This window comes from Dendropsophus ebraccatus, chromosome 5 (assembly GCF_027789765.1).
Source record: "Dendropsophus ebraccatus isolate aDenEbr1 chromosome 5, aDenEbr1.pat, whole genome shotgun sequence".
Taxonomy (NCBI): domain Eukaryota; kingdom Metazoa; phylum Chordata; class Amphibia; order Anura; family Hylidae; genus Dendropsophus; species Dendropsophus ebraccatus.
Genome location: NC_091458.1, coordinates 5338100 through 5351735, shown reverse-complemented (window position 1 = coordinate 5351735; position 13636 = coordinate 5338100). Strand labels below are relative to the sequence as shown.

Sequence of the window (13636 nt, the reverse complement as noted above, 5' to 3'; positions counted from 1 at the left end):
TCCACATTGGGCAGCTATCCTTCTTCATCCTGATAACTAGACATAATTCAGTCAGTAGTAAGGTAAGTGCAATTCAAGCTGAAAACTCTACTGCTCTTGATAGGTTTCCTTAGGGGTCTCCCCAATGGCTAGCTGTACCCACTAAGTGGGGCCTACATCCCTGATCTTGTGTCACTCAGTACTCGCAGACAGCATTAGGAAGATGTTCATACCCATGGGCGTAGGTACCGTATTTTTAAAGCTCCCTCAGCGGAGTGCCTATGGGTCTGAATAGGGCCCCTATCTCCTCATCCTACTGATCACCGCTAGCTACAACTTCAAGTAAATAAAGTCAATTTATCCAGGTATCCAGAGACACTGGGATTTATAGAGTATCCAATTTCAAGTACCCAGCTTATTCAAGGGATCCCAGTCTATAAAAGTATTTTCTGTATATAGTACCTTTACTTAAGAAAGACTTTATTCAGTGTACTGTATCTTTAACCCCTTATCGACCAAGCCTATTTTGGCCTTAATGGCCAACGCTCGTTTTTCAAAACCTGACCTGTCTCACTTTATGCGCTTATAGCTCAGAGATGCTTTAACGTATGCTAGCGATTCTGAGACTGTTTTTTCATAACATATGGTTGTTTATGATATTGGTAAAATTTGGTCACCATCTTGAGTGTTTTTTGTGAAAAATATGAAAAATTAGAAACATTTGCACTTTATTTACTTTAAAATGCTCTGCTTCTAAAAAAAAAAAAAAAAAGAAAAAAAGAAAGTCATATGACATAAACTAGTTACCAAGGCACATTACCAATATGTCCTCTTTATTCTGGCTTCATTTTGTAAACATATTTTACTTTTTTAGGGTGTTACGGGGCTTAGAAATGTATCAGCAAATTATCAAATGTTCATGAAATTTCCAAAACTGATTTTTTTAGGGACCAGTTCTTTTTTTTGTTTTACTAGGCTTTATACTGGAAACCCCCATAAGTGACCCCATTTTGGAAGCTAGACACCTTAAAGAATCTAGGGGTATAATGAGCATTTTTAACCCAATAATATATTTGTTTAGATTGAAGTATTTCATTTTCACACGCAACATGAGAGTAAAGGCACCCCAATATATGTAACGCAGGTTCTCCTGAGTACAATGGTACCCCATATGTGGGCATAAACCACTCTATGGGCACACAGCCGGGCTCAGAAGGAAGGGAGCGCCAATTAACATTTTCAGTGCAGATTTTTCTGAAGAAGTTTCTGAGCACCAGGTTTGCACCTCCCCTGTAGTGTCAGCAGGGTGAACCCCCCCCCCATGGGTCACCCCATTTTGGAAAGTAGACCCCTCAAAGAATTCATCTTGGGGTGTGGTGAGCATTTTTACAGGTATGAGAGGAAAGTATTCAAAATTAGACAGTATGAATGAAAAAAATAAAATTTTTCCATTAATATGTTTGTTTAGTTTGGAATTTCTCAATATCACGAGGAACAGGAGAGAAAAGGCACCCCAAAATCTGTAACACAGGTTCTCCTGAGTAGAAACGTACCCCATATGTGGGCATAAACCACTGTATTGGCACACAGTTATAGCGCAGATGCTAAAAAAATAAATAATCGAGATTACAGGTGATCTGGGGTGGTGACAGGTAGTCTGTGGCAATCTGGGGTGGTTACTGGCAATCTGGGGTGGTTATGGGCCGTCTGTGGCTATCTAGGGTGATTACGGGTAAACTGGAGATGTTTATGGACAATCTGGTGTGGTTGTGGTTACGGTCAATCTGGAGGTGTTAACGGGCAATCAGGAAGGTCACGGCAGTCTGTGGTGGTTACGGGGCGGTTACGGGTAATGCGAGGCGGTTACAGGTAATCTGGGGTGGTTATGGGTAATGCGGGGCGGTTACGGGTAATGCGGGAGGTTACAGGTAATGCAAGGTGGTTACAGGTAATGCGGGGTGGTTACAGGTAATGCGGGGTGGTTACAGGTAATGCGGGATGGTTACAGGTAATGCGAGGTGGTTAGAGGTAATGCGGAGTGGTTACGGGTAATGCGGGGTGGTTACAGGTAATGCAGGGTGGTTACAGGTAATGCAGGGTGGTTACAGGTAATCCGGGGTGGTTACAGGTAATGTGGGGTGGTTACAGGTAATGCGAGGTGGTTAGAGGTAATGCGGAGTGGTTACGGGTAATCTGGGGTGGTTACGGGTAATGCGGGATAGTTACAGGTAATGCGAGGTGGTTAGAGGTAATGCGGAGTGGTTACGGGTAATGCGGGGTGGTTACAGGTAATGCAGGGTGGTTACAGGTAATGCGGGGTGGTTACAGGTAATCCGGGGTGGTTACAGGTAATGTGGGGTGGGTACAGGTAATGCGGGGTGGGTACAGGTAATGCGGGGTGGGTACAGGTAATGCGGAGTGGTTACAAGTAATGCGGAGTGGTTACAGGTAATGCGGAGTGGTTACAGGTAATCTGGGGTGGTTACAGGTAATGCGGAGTGGTTACAGGTAATGCGGGGTGGTTACAGGTAATGCGGAGTGGTTACAGGTAATGCGGGGTGGTTACAGATAATGCGCGGCGGTTACAGGTAATGCGGAGTGGTTACAGGTAATGCGCGGCGGTTACAGGTAACGCGGAGTGGTTACAGGTAATCCGGGGTGGTTACAGGTAATGCGGAGTGGTTACAGGTAATCCGGGGTGGTTACAGGTAATGCGGAGTGGTTACAGGTAATCCGGGGTGGTTACAGGTAATCCGGGGTGGTTACAGGTAATGTGGGGCGGTTACAGGTAATGTGGGGCGGTTACAGGTAATCCGGGGTGGTTACAGGTAATGCGGAGTGGTTACAGGTAATGCGGGGCGGTTACAGGTAATCCGGGGTGGTTACAGGTAATCCGGGGTGGTTACAGGTAATCCGGGGTGGTTACAGGTAATCTGTGGTGGTTACAGGTAATCCGGGGTGGTTACAGGTAATGCGGAGTGGTTACAGGTAATGCGGAGTGGTTACAGGTAATCTGGGGTGGTTACAGGTAATGTGGGGTGGTTACAGGTAATCCGGGGTGGTTACAGGTAATCCGGGGTGGTTACAGGTAATCTGGGGTGGTTACAGGTAATGCAGGCGGTTACGGGTAATGCGGGGCAGTTACAGATAATGCAGGCGGTTACGGGTAATGCGGAGTGGTTACAGGTCATGCGAGGTGGTTACAGATAATGCAGGCTGTTACGGGTAATGCAGGGTTGTTACAGATAATGCGGGCGGTTACAGATAATGCAGGCGGTTACGGGTAATGCGGGGCGGTTACAGATAATGCAGGCGGTTACGGGTAATGCGGGGCGGTTACAGATAATGCAGGGTGGTTACAGATAATGCAGGCGGTTACGGGTAATGCAGGGTGGTTACAGGTCATGCGAGGTGGTTACAGATAATGCAGGCGGTTACGGGTAATGCAGGGTTGTTACAGATAATGCGGGCGGTTACAGATAATGCAGGCGGTTACGGGTAATGCGGGGTGGTTACGGGTAATGCGGGGCGGTTATGGGTAATGCGAGGTGGTTACGGGTAATGCGGGGCGATTACAGATAATGCAGGGTGGTTACAGATAATGCAGGCGGTTACGGGTAATGCGGGGCAGTTACGGGTAATGCGGGGTGGTTACAGGTCATGCGAGGTGGTTACAGATAATGCAGGCGGTTACGGGTAATGCAGGGTTGTTACAGATAATGCGGGCGGTTACAGATAATGCGGGCGGTTACAGATAATGCAGGCGGTTACGGGTAATGCGGGGCGGTTACAGATAATGCAGGGTGGTTACAGATAATGCGGGCGGTTATGGGTAAAGCGAGGTGGTTACGGGTAATGCGGGGCGGTTACAGATAATGCGGGCGGTTACAGGTAATGCGGGCGGTTATGGGTAATGCGAGGTGGTTACAGATAATGCAGGGTGGTTACAGGTAATGCGGGGTGGTTACAGGTCATGCGTGGCGGTTACAGCATAGGGACAGGCTGGGACAGACCCGACACTTGGCCTCAACCCCGCAGTCACCTCCGGTAGGTTAGAGGAGGGGGCTGCGGGCCTTACCAGCGCCGTAAAGAGCTGATGGCAGCAGAATACAGCCCATTAGTGACTGCTGTAAAAATCTGTATCAGCGGTCCCTAATAATAAACGTATTCTCTGGGTCACTACGGTTACGACAATACCAAATTTGTGTAGGTTTTTTTTTACTATTACCACTTTGGCGTAATAGAAACTTTATTCCTATCAAAAACCCAAAAAACTGTCTCCACATTGCAAGATCCATAGCGTTCTTATGTTTGTGCGACAGAGCTGGTTTGGGGCTTATTTTATTGACTTGTTGATCTCTTTTATGAAGTATTTTCTAAAGCAGATTGATAAAATATGGCTATTTTTTACAGCGTGTGTCGTGCGATATAATGATATAGTTTTATAGATCGGCCGTTATGGACGTGGCGATACCAAACGTATAGGATTTGTGTTTTTGAGCAGTTTTTATGTAACGTTTATTGCTTATAGGGAATGTAATGCATTTTTATTATTAGGGGGCTTTATTGTGTCTTGTTGCACTTTTTTTCTTAATTTTACACTCCATTACTGTACACTAGTGTAATACTACACAATCATCTTTGATCACTGATACAATACATTGACACACTACTATATATGTATGTACTGTAAATGTGGAAGAATGTCCGCTCCAGGTAGTTACAGGGGAGATCAGCGGTCACACTGACAGCTGATCCCCCGCTCTGCCGCCACAGGGGGCATATCAGGATAAGGCCCATTAGTAACTGGCGTATGGGCGGTCACTGAGGGGTTAAGACAATTCTCTACAGTAAGGTTTACAAGTGGTTAAGTTTATGTGCTGGGCTCTGTGGTTCCTCTGCACAAACACCTGCACTACACCAGCCCATTACCGGCCACGTGTCGGTACATCCTACTCCTGGCCGCCGTGACAAGTGCCTTATCGGTACACCGCCATCAGTATCCGCGACCCCAGCCATAGAGCGTATACTGCTCTGCTGCTGGGGATGTATAGTATACAGCGCCATCCCATCCATCTATAGAGGAGATACAGACGTCTCATCTACCTGCTGATCCAGGGGGACATTGTGCTGATCCGCTGGACAATCCCGGGAATATACAGGACGGGGAGATCTCTCTGCTGGTGGATTTCTCCTCCTGGATCCATCTATAGGGAAGATGCAGAGTGACTGAATGAACTATGGGAGATTTATCACCCTGGTGTAAAGTAGAGCCGCTCAATCGCCCCTGGCAACCAGATTCCACCTTTCATTTTCCAAAGAGTCTGTGAGAAATGAAAAATGTAATCTGATTGGTTGCCGGGGGCGACTGGGCCAGGAAGGTCTCCTCTTACCTGGTGATGTAAGGGGCGGATCCTCCATCATGGCCTCCTTGTACACATCCTTGTGTCCTTCTACATACTCCCACTCCTCCATGGAGAAATAGACGGTGACGTCCTGACACCTTATAGGAACCTGACACACACAATGATGGCGTCATCCTCCAGACACCTCCCACCTTGGTGTTATATGTCCCAGCATTCCCAGCAGCATTGCTCACCTCTCCAGTCAGGAGCTCAGTCATCCTGGTGGTCAGTTCTAGGATCTTCTGCTCATGGATCAGTGATGGAGGTGGAGGATCTGTGATGGGGCTGCTGCTCCAGCCTCCTGACACAGGGGGCGCCACACACTCACCACACCACTTCTTCACTACTGTGTAATCCTGTGTATGGTGAGACACTGATCACTACAGAGAGTCTAACAATCCTTCCCCTCTCCAGTCATCTCCCTGTATTATCTATAGGGATAAGAGGGAGGGGATGTGACGCATGGCTCACCTCTCCGGTGATCAGGTGGATTATCTCTAGGGTGAGCTCTAATATCCTGGCCGCCATCATGTCTCCCGCCTTCTCCAGCCTTGGGGGGTCACTGATGAGAAGGGGCGGCTGATCCTCCATCATGGCCTCCTTGTACAGATCCTTGTGTCCTTCTACATACTCCCACTCCTCCCTGGAGAAATAGACGGTGACGTCCTGACACCTTATAGGAACCTGAGAAACACAAAGATACAAGGGTCACGTAGTATATACTATATATAGTATATAGCTCCTGTAGTATATACTATATATAGTGTATGAGGGATATGAAATAGAGTTTGACCTATTAACTTATTCTTCTTCTGAGGGAGGTCACGCTGTGCATTGTGTTGTGGAAAACTGGAAACCACCATCATCACACAGCTCCAATGTGTCAGCTTAGCAACTAAGGCCCAGTACGGAGTATCTGCTTGTATCACTACTGGTTTTTGCATATCTGATCACTGTGTGTGTGTGTATATATATATATATATATATATATATATATATATATATATATATATATATATATATATTTAGCATGTACATAGTATCTTGTTTAGTGCGCCCTCAAGGCAATTAAATATAAAATTTTATCTTGGGCTGTTCTATTATATCAGTCCATTAATCCCCACGTCCATCTTCTCAGTCTGACACTAATGCATCATGGCTGGTTTCTGGGCCGATATAATCCCAAGAACAGGGCCGGCTTATATGTAATGTGGATGTGGTGGCAGTACTCCCGGGCTTGCAGCGCCTTCTTCAGTGGTGCCAGTGATATGGGGGTCTCAGCCTAGCCGGGGTGGTGAGCGGGTGTTGTGCTATGCTGGGGGGCACGTGGGCTACCCTCTCTCACCCCTTCTCTTAGGGTCCTATTAGACAAAGCAATTTTTAACAATTAACGATAATCGCAATCGAGATCTACCTGAACCCATTCACCATATTACACAGGACGATAGTCGTTACTACAATCGTTTACTCCATCTGATCCCAACAAATGAAGGAACGGTGTGGAAAAACCCTAAATGATTAGCACACTATAGATATACACTATATATAATACACACACTATAGATATACACTATATATACAATACACACACTATAGATATACACTATATATAATACACACTATAGATATACACTATATATAATACACACACTATAGATATACACTATATATAATAATAAACACTATAGATATACACTATATATACTACACACACTATAGATATACACTATATATAATACACACACTATAGATATACAATACACACACTATAGATATACACTATATATAATACACACACTATAGATATACACTATATATAATACACACACTATAGATATACACTATATATAATACACACTATAGATATACACTATATATAATACACACACTATAGATATACACTATATATAATACACACACTATAGATATACACTATATATAATACACACACTATAGATATACACTATATATAATACACACACTATAGATATACACTATATATAATACACACACTATAGATATACACTATATATATAATACACACACTATAGATATACACTATATATAATACACACTATAGATATACACTATATATAATACACACTATAGATATACACTATATATAATACACACTATAGATATACACTATATATAATACACACACTATAGATATACACTATATATAATACACACTATAGATATACACTATATAAAATACACACACTATAGATATACACTATATAATACACACACTATAGATATACACTATATAATACACACACTATAGATATACACTATATATAATACACACTCTATAGATATACACTATATATAATACACACACTATAGATATACACTATATATAATACACACTATAGATATACACTATATATATAATACACACTATAGATATACACTATATATATAATACACACTATAGATATACACTATATATAATACACACTATAGATATACACTATATATAATACACACACTATAGATATACACTATATATAATACACACTATAGATATACACTATATATAATACACACACTATAGATATACACTATATATAATACACACTATAGATATACACTATATATAATACACACTATAGATATACACTATATATAATACACACACTATAGATATACACTCTATATAATATACACTATAGATATACACTATATATAATACACACACTATAGATATACACTATATATAATACACACACTATAGATATACACTATATATAATACACACACTATAGATATACACTATATATATATAATACACACACTATAGATATACACTATATATATAATACACACTATAGATATACACTATATATAATACACACACTATAGATATACACTATATATATATAATACACACTATAGATATACACTATATATAATACACACTATAGATATACACTATATATAATACACACTATAGATATACACTATATATAATACACACTATAGATATACACTATATATAATACACACTATAGATATACACTATATATAATACACACACTATAGATATACACTATATATAATACACACACTATAGATATACACTATATATAATACACACTATAGATATACACTATATATACCACACACACTATAGATATACACACTATATATAATAAACACACTATAGATATACACTATATATATATAATACACACTATAGATATACACTATATATAATACACACTATAGATATACACTATATATAATACACACTATAGATATACACTATATATAATACACACTATAGATATACACTATATATAATACACACACTATAGATATACACTATATATAATACACACACTATAGATATACACTATATATAATACACACTATAGATATACACTATATATAATACACACTATAGATATACACTATATATAATACACACTATAGATATACACTATATATAATACACACTATAGATATACACTATATATATAATACACACTATAGATATACACTATATATAATACACACACTATAGATATACACTATATATAATACACACACTATAGATATACACTATATATAATACACACACTATAGATATACACTATATATAATACACACACTATAGATATACACTATATATAATACACACTATAGATATACACTATATATAATACACACTATAGATATACACTATATATAATACACACTATAGATATACACTATATATATAATACACACACTATAGATATACACTATATATAATACACACTATAGATATACACTATATATATAATACACACACTATAGATATACACTATATATAATACACACACTATAGATATACACTATATATAATACACACACTATAGATATACACTATATATAATACACACTATAGATATACACTATATATAATACACACTATAGATATACACTATATATAATACACACTATAGATATACACTATATATAATACACACTATAGATATACACTATATATATAATACACACTATAGATATACACTATATATAATACACACACTATAGATATACACTATATATAATACACACACTATAGATATACACTATATATAATACACACACTATAGATATACACTATATATAATACACACTATAGATATACACTATATATAATACACACTATAGATATACACTATATATAATACACACTATAGATATACACTATATATATAATACACACACTATAGATATACACTATATATAATACACACTATAGATATACACTATATATATAATACACACACTATAGATATACACTATATATAATACACACTATAGATATACACTATATATAATACACACACTATAGATATACACTATATATAATACACACACTATAGGTATACATTATATATAATACACACTATAGATATACACTATATATATAATACACACTATAGATATACACTATATATAATATACACACTATAGATATACACTATATATAATACACACACACTATAGATATACACTATATATAATACACACTATAGATATACACTATATATATAATACACACACTATAGATATACACTATATATAATACACACTATAGATATACACTATATATAATACACACTATAGATATACACTATATATAATACACACACTATAGATATACACTATATATAATACACACTATAGATATACACTATATATAACACACACTATAGATATACACTATATATAATACACACACTATAGATATACACTATATATAATACACACTATAGATACACTATATATAATACACACACTATAGATATACGCTATATATAATACACACTATAGATATACACTATATATAATACACACTATAGATATACACTATATATAATACACACTATAGATATACACTATATATAATACACACACTATAGATATACACTATATATAATACACACTATAGATATACACTATATATAATACACACACTATAGATATACACTATATATAATACACACACTATAGATATACACTATATATAATACACACACTATAGATATACACTATATATAATACACACTATAGATATACACTATATATAATACACACACTATAGATATACACTATATATAATACACACACTATAGATATACACTATATATAATACACACTATAGATATACACTATATATAATACACACACTATAGATATACACTATATATAATACACACTATAGATATACACTATATATAATACACACACTATAGATATACACTATATATAATACACACACTATAGATATAAACTGTATATATAATATATAGACAATACTCAGTATAAAAATTCTCATCACTTACCTCTCTGTAAAAGGAAGATTCCGGGTGTGTAAAGGACCTTTAGTGATGTCACAGTCATGTGATCAGTCACATGGGTGGGAGGAGTCAGCTACAACCTACATGAGAAGACGACTGCCCCTCAGTCCTCAGATAGTTAATCAATCTGCTCTAGTGATGAGCGAATACTGTTCGATCAAATAGATATTCGATCGAATAGTGAGATATTCGATATTCGTGCGAATATTCGATAAATATTCGATAAGCGTTCAAATCCCCCAGCTTCCGGTTTCACCCTCCAAATGGTCAAATAGATGTTTTTCACTGATCGAATACTTGTTCCCATAGACTTTAATGGGATCGAATATTCGAATACCTCACTATTCGCTCATCACTAATCCGCTCTCTATAGGGAACTATCTATAGCGGCACAAGCAATAGCGCCCCCACATGGTCACACTGACAGGAATCCGAATGACAGCTCATGTATTACATAGGAAGCACAGACACCGAATAACTCTCCGGGGGGCGCTATAGAGATGTGGTATGAGATCAGCCTCATCTACCTGATGATTTTCTGGGACATTTCCCTCTGGACAGTCCTGGGAATACAGAGGATGGGTGTGGTGACTGCCCCGCCGGTGAGCAGGGACAGACGGACGGTCACAAGTTAGGTGGAACAACGTGACTCTACTGATGTAGTGGTTAGCTCTGCCCGGTGGTAATTTGTTGTGACGCCAGTGCCGGTTGGGCACACAGGTATGCTGGCACACCTGCTTTTATTTCAGTGGGCTGGCAATACATTTTTGCCCAATGGTCAGTGACCTGCCGGGTTGTTGCGGGGTCCCTTGGGCAATTATCATGGTGGTCCGGAGTGGAGTAGTGACACACCCGGACTATTGGCACTGCCACCCACAGAAAGGGGAGATGATCCAAGGAAGTGATTACTGTGTCAGTGCTTAGTGAAGAATCACAGAGTCTCTTTAGAATAAATATAATCTTGTTTACTGTGAAGATACTTGGTATAGGCAGCGGATAATACAGCTTTACCTTGGTATAATACTTTACAAATGATAGACCAAATCTGTACTGAGAGTGTTAGAGAAGATACAGCCGTGCTGACTGAGCTGCGTGCTGAGAGGTAGAGAGTTCAGAAGAGTATAGAGGAGGATGTCAAGAGAGTCCCAACCCAAGTAGTACTGTGCTCTGCCAGAACTTCAGAGGTAGAATAAGGAGAATACTTGTGCCTGTGTTTTGACTCTTTAGTGTTTGCACCACCTATTGCCCACCAGTGTCAGGTGACCTGTCCTAGAGGGTGACACAAGCCCCAGTACTTGTTACCTGGGATGAGCAGAGTGGTCAGAATTCTCTGATTACACCTGCATTGCGAGATCGAGTGCATAGGCTTCTAGAAACTTTACTCTATCCGGATCAGTTCCTTTACTTCTGTGTGGATACTGTCCTGCACTGTGCTCCTCTGGTCCACAGTGTGGGTTAGGATGATCCCTGACTTGTCCTTTCTAGTAGGAGCTAAACACTGCATAGTGTAGAATAAGGTAACTTGAAGAGAAACTGTGCAGAGCATCCTTCCCCTACAGAATCCAAGGCAAAAGACCTCACACTTCCTCTGCCCATGTGACTTCCTTCCTACAGCATGTGTAAACTGTGCTGTGAGTGGGTGAGGAGTGCGTGTGTAAAAGTAAAGAGAGAGATGATAGGTGAGAAGATCCATGTGACACAGATCCATGTGACACATAAACAAAACAATAACCCCAGGGCAGTTTCTAGGGCATTTTGGCAACAGGGTGAATCTTGATAAAAGCTTTTATCAGGATTTGGGTTACTAGGAAGAAGCAGTGTGTGTATTGCGGCATAGAGCAGTGCGGCACCCCTACCAGATAATATTCTACTGAATACAAAAACATCATTCAGTGACTCACAGGTGACGTCTTCTTTGATCTGAGGCGTCACTTTCCTTTTCTTCTTCATTCGGCCCCGGCCTCCATGACAGTTTCTTGCAGCTACAATTCATCTCTTCAGAACCTGACAAACATCTCAGGTTCCGCACTTCCAGCAACTTCCTTCATTTTTCCTCTCTTATAGGCTCCCAAACTGTAGTGATTCTGCTGTTATGTGCACTAAAGTCAGTAGGTATGCGGGTGACCCCCTGTATGTAGGATCCCCTGCTGTGCCCTCTATATAGTATTAATGTTTCCTATTGTGTCCCAATATAGTAATAATGTCTCCTGCTGTACCCCCCATATATTTCCTATTGTGCCCACATATAGCAATAATGTCCCTGCTGTGCCCCCATATTGTAATAATGTCCCCTGCATTGTCCTCCACATACTAATAATATCCCCCTGCATTTTCCGCTATATAGTATTAATGTCTCCTGTTGTGCCCTCCATATAGTAATAATGTCCCCTGCATTGTATCCCATATAGTAATAATGCCCCCTGCATTGTATCCATATAGTAATAATGTCCCCTGCAATGTCCCATCTACTAATATTAATGACCCCCTACATTGTCCCCATATAGTAATAATGTCCCCCCTACATCCGGAGGGTTGGTGGTCTGTGCGCCGAGGAGGCAGGCTCTGGGGTCTGCGGTCCGTTGCACACACCCCCCCTCCGGAGGGCGGTGCAACGGACCGCAGACCCCAGAGCACTGTGAGATGTCGGCCCTGCCGCCTGCCTCCTTGGCGCTGCAAGGACCACCAACTTCCAACCCCCGGATGTAACCTGGAAATGATATTTGAGGGATCCTCCGGCAGGGGCAGTGATGGCGTCGCTGCACCTGCTGGGGGATACCCCGGCGACTTACTGGAGGGATTCCATGAGTGCGCGGGGGCTGGGCGCTGTAGGGCGCTGTAGGGCACTGCCGGGTGGCCCGGCCCGCCCAGTTGTAGAAATGGCCCTGAATAACC

General features: G+C 40.0%; 1 protein-coding gene across 1 annotated transcript in view; it reads right to left on the bottom strand.

Moving 5' to 3' along the window:
• The window catches only part of LOC138793973 (zinc finger protein 585A-like), a 42531-nt gene that overhangs the window by 7698 nt on the left and 21197 nt on the right, over window positions 1-13636 (bottom strand). Inside the window, exon 9 of the mRNA XM_069972737.1 lies at window positions 5856-6068. Within this exon, the coding sequence (XP_069828838.1) occupies window positions 5856-6068 (213 nt within the window). The remainder of the gene's footprint in view (window positions 1-5855; window positions 6069-13636) is intronic.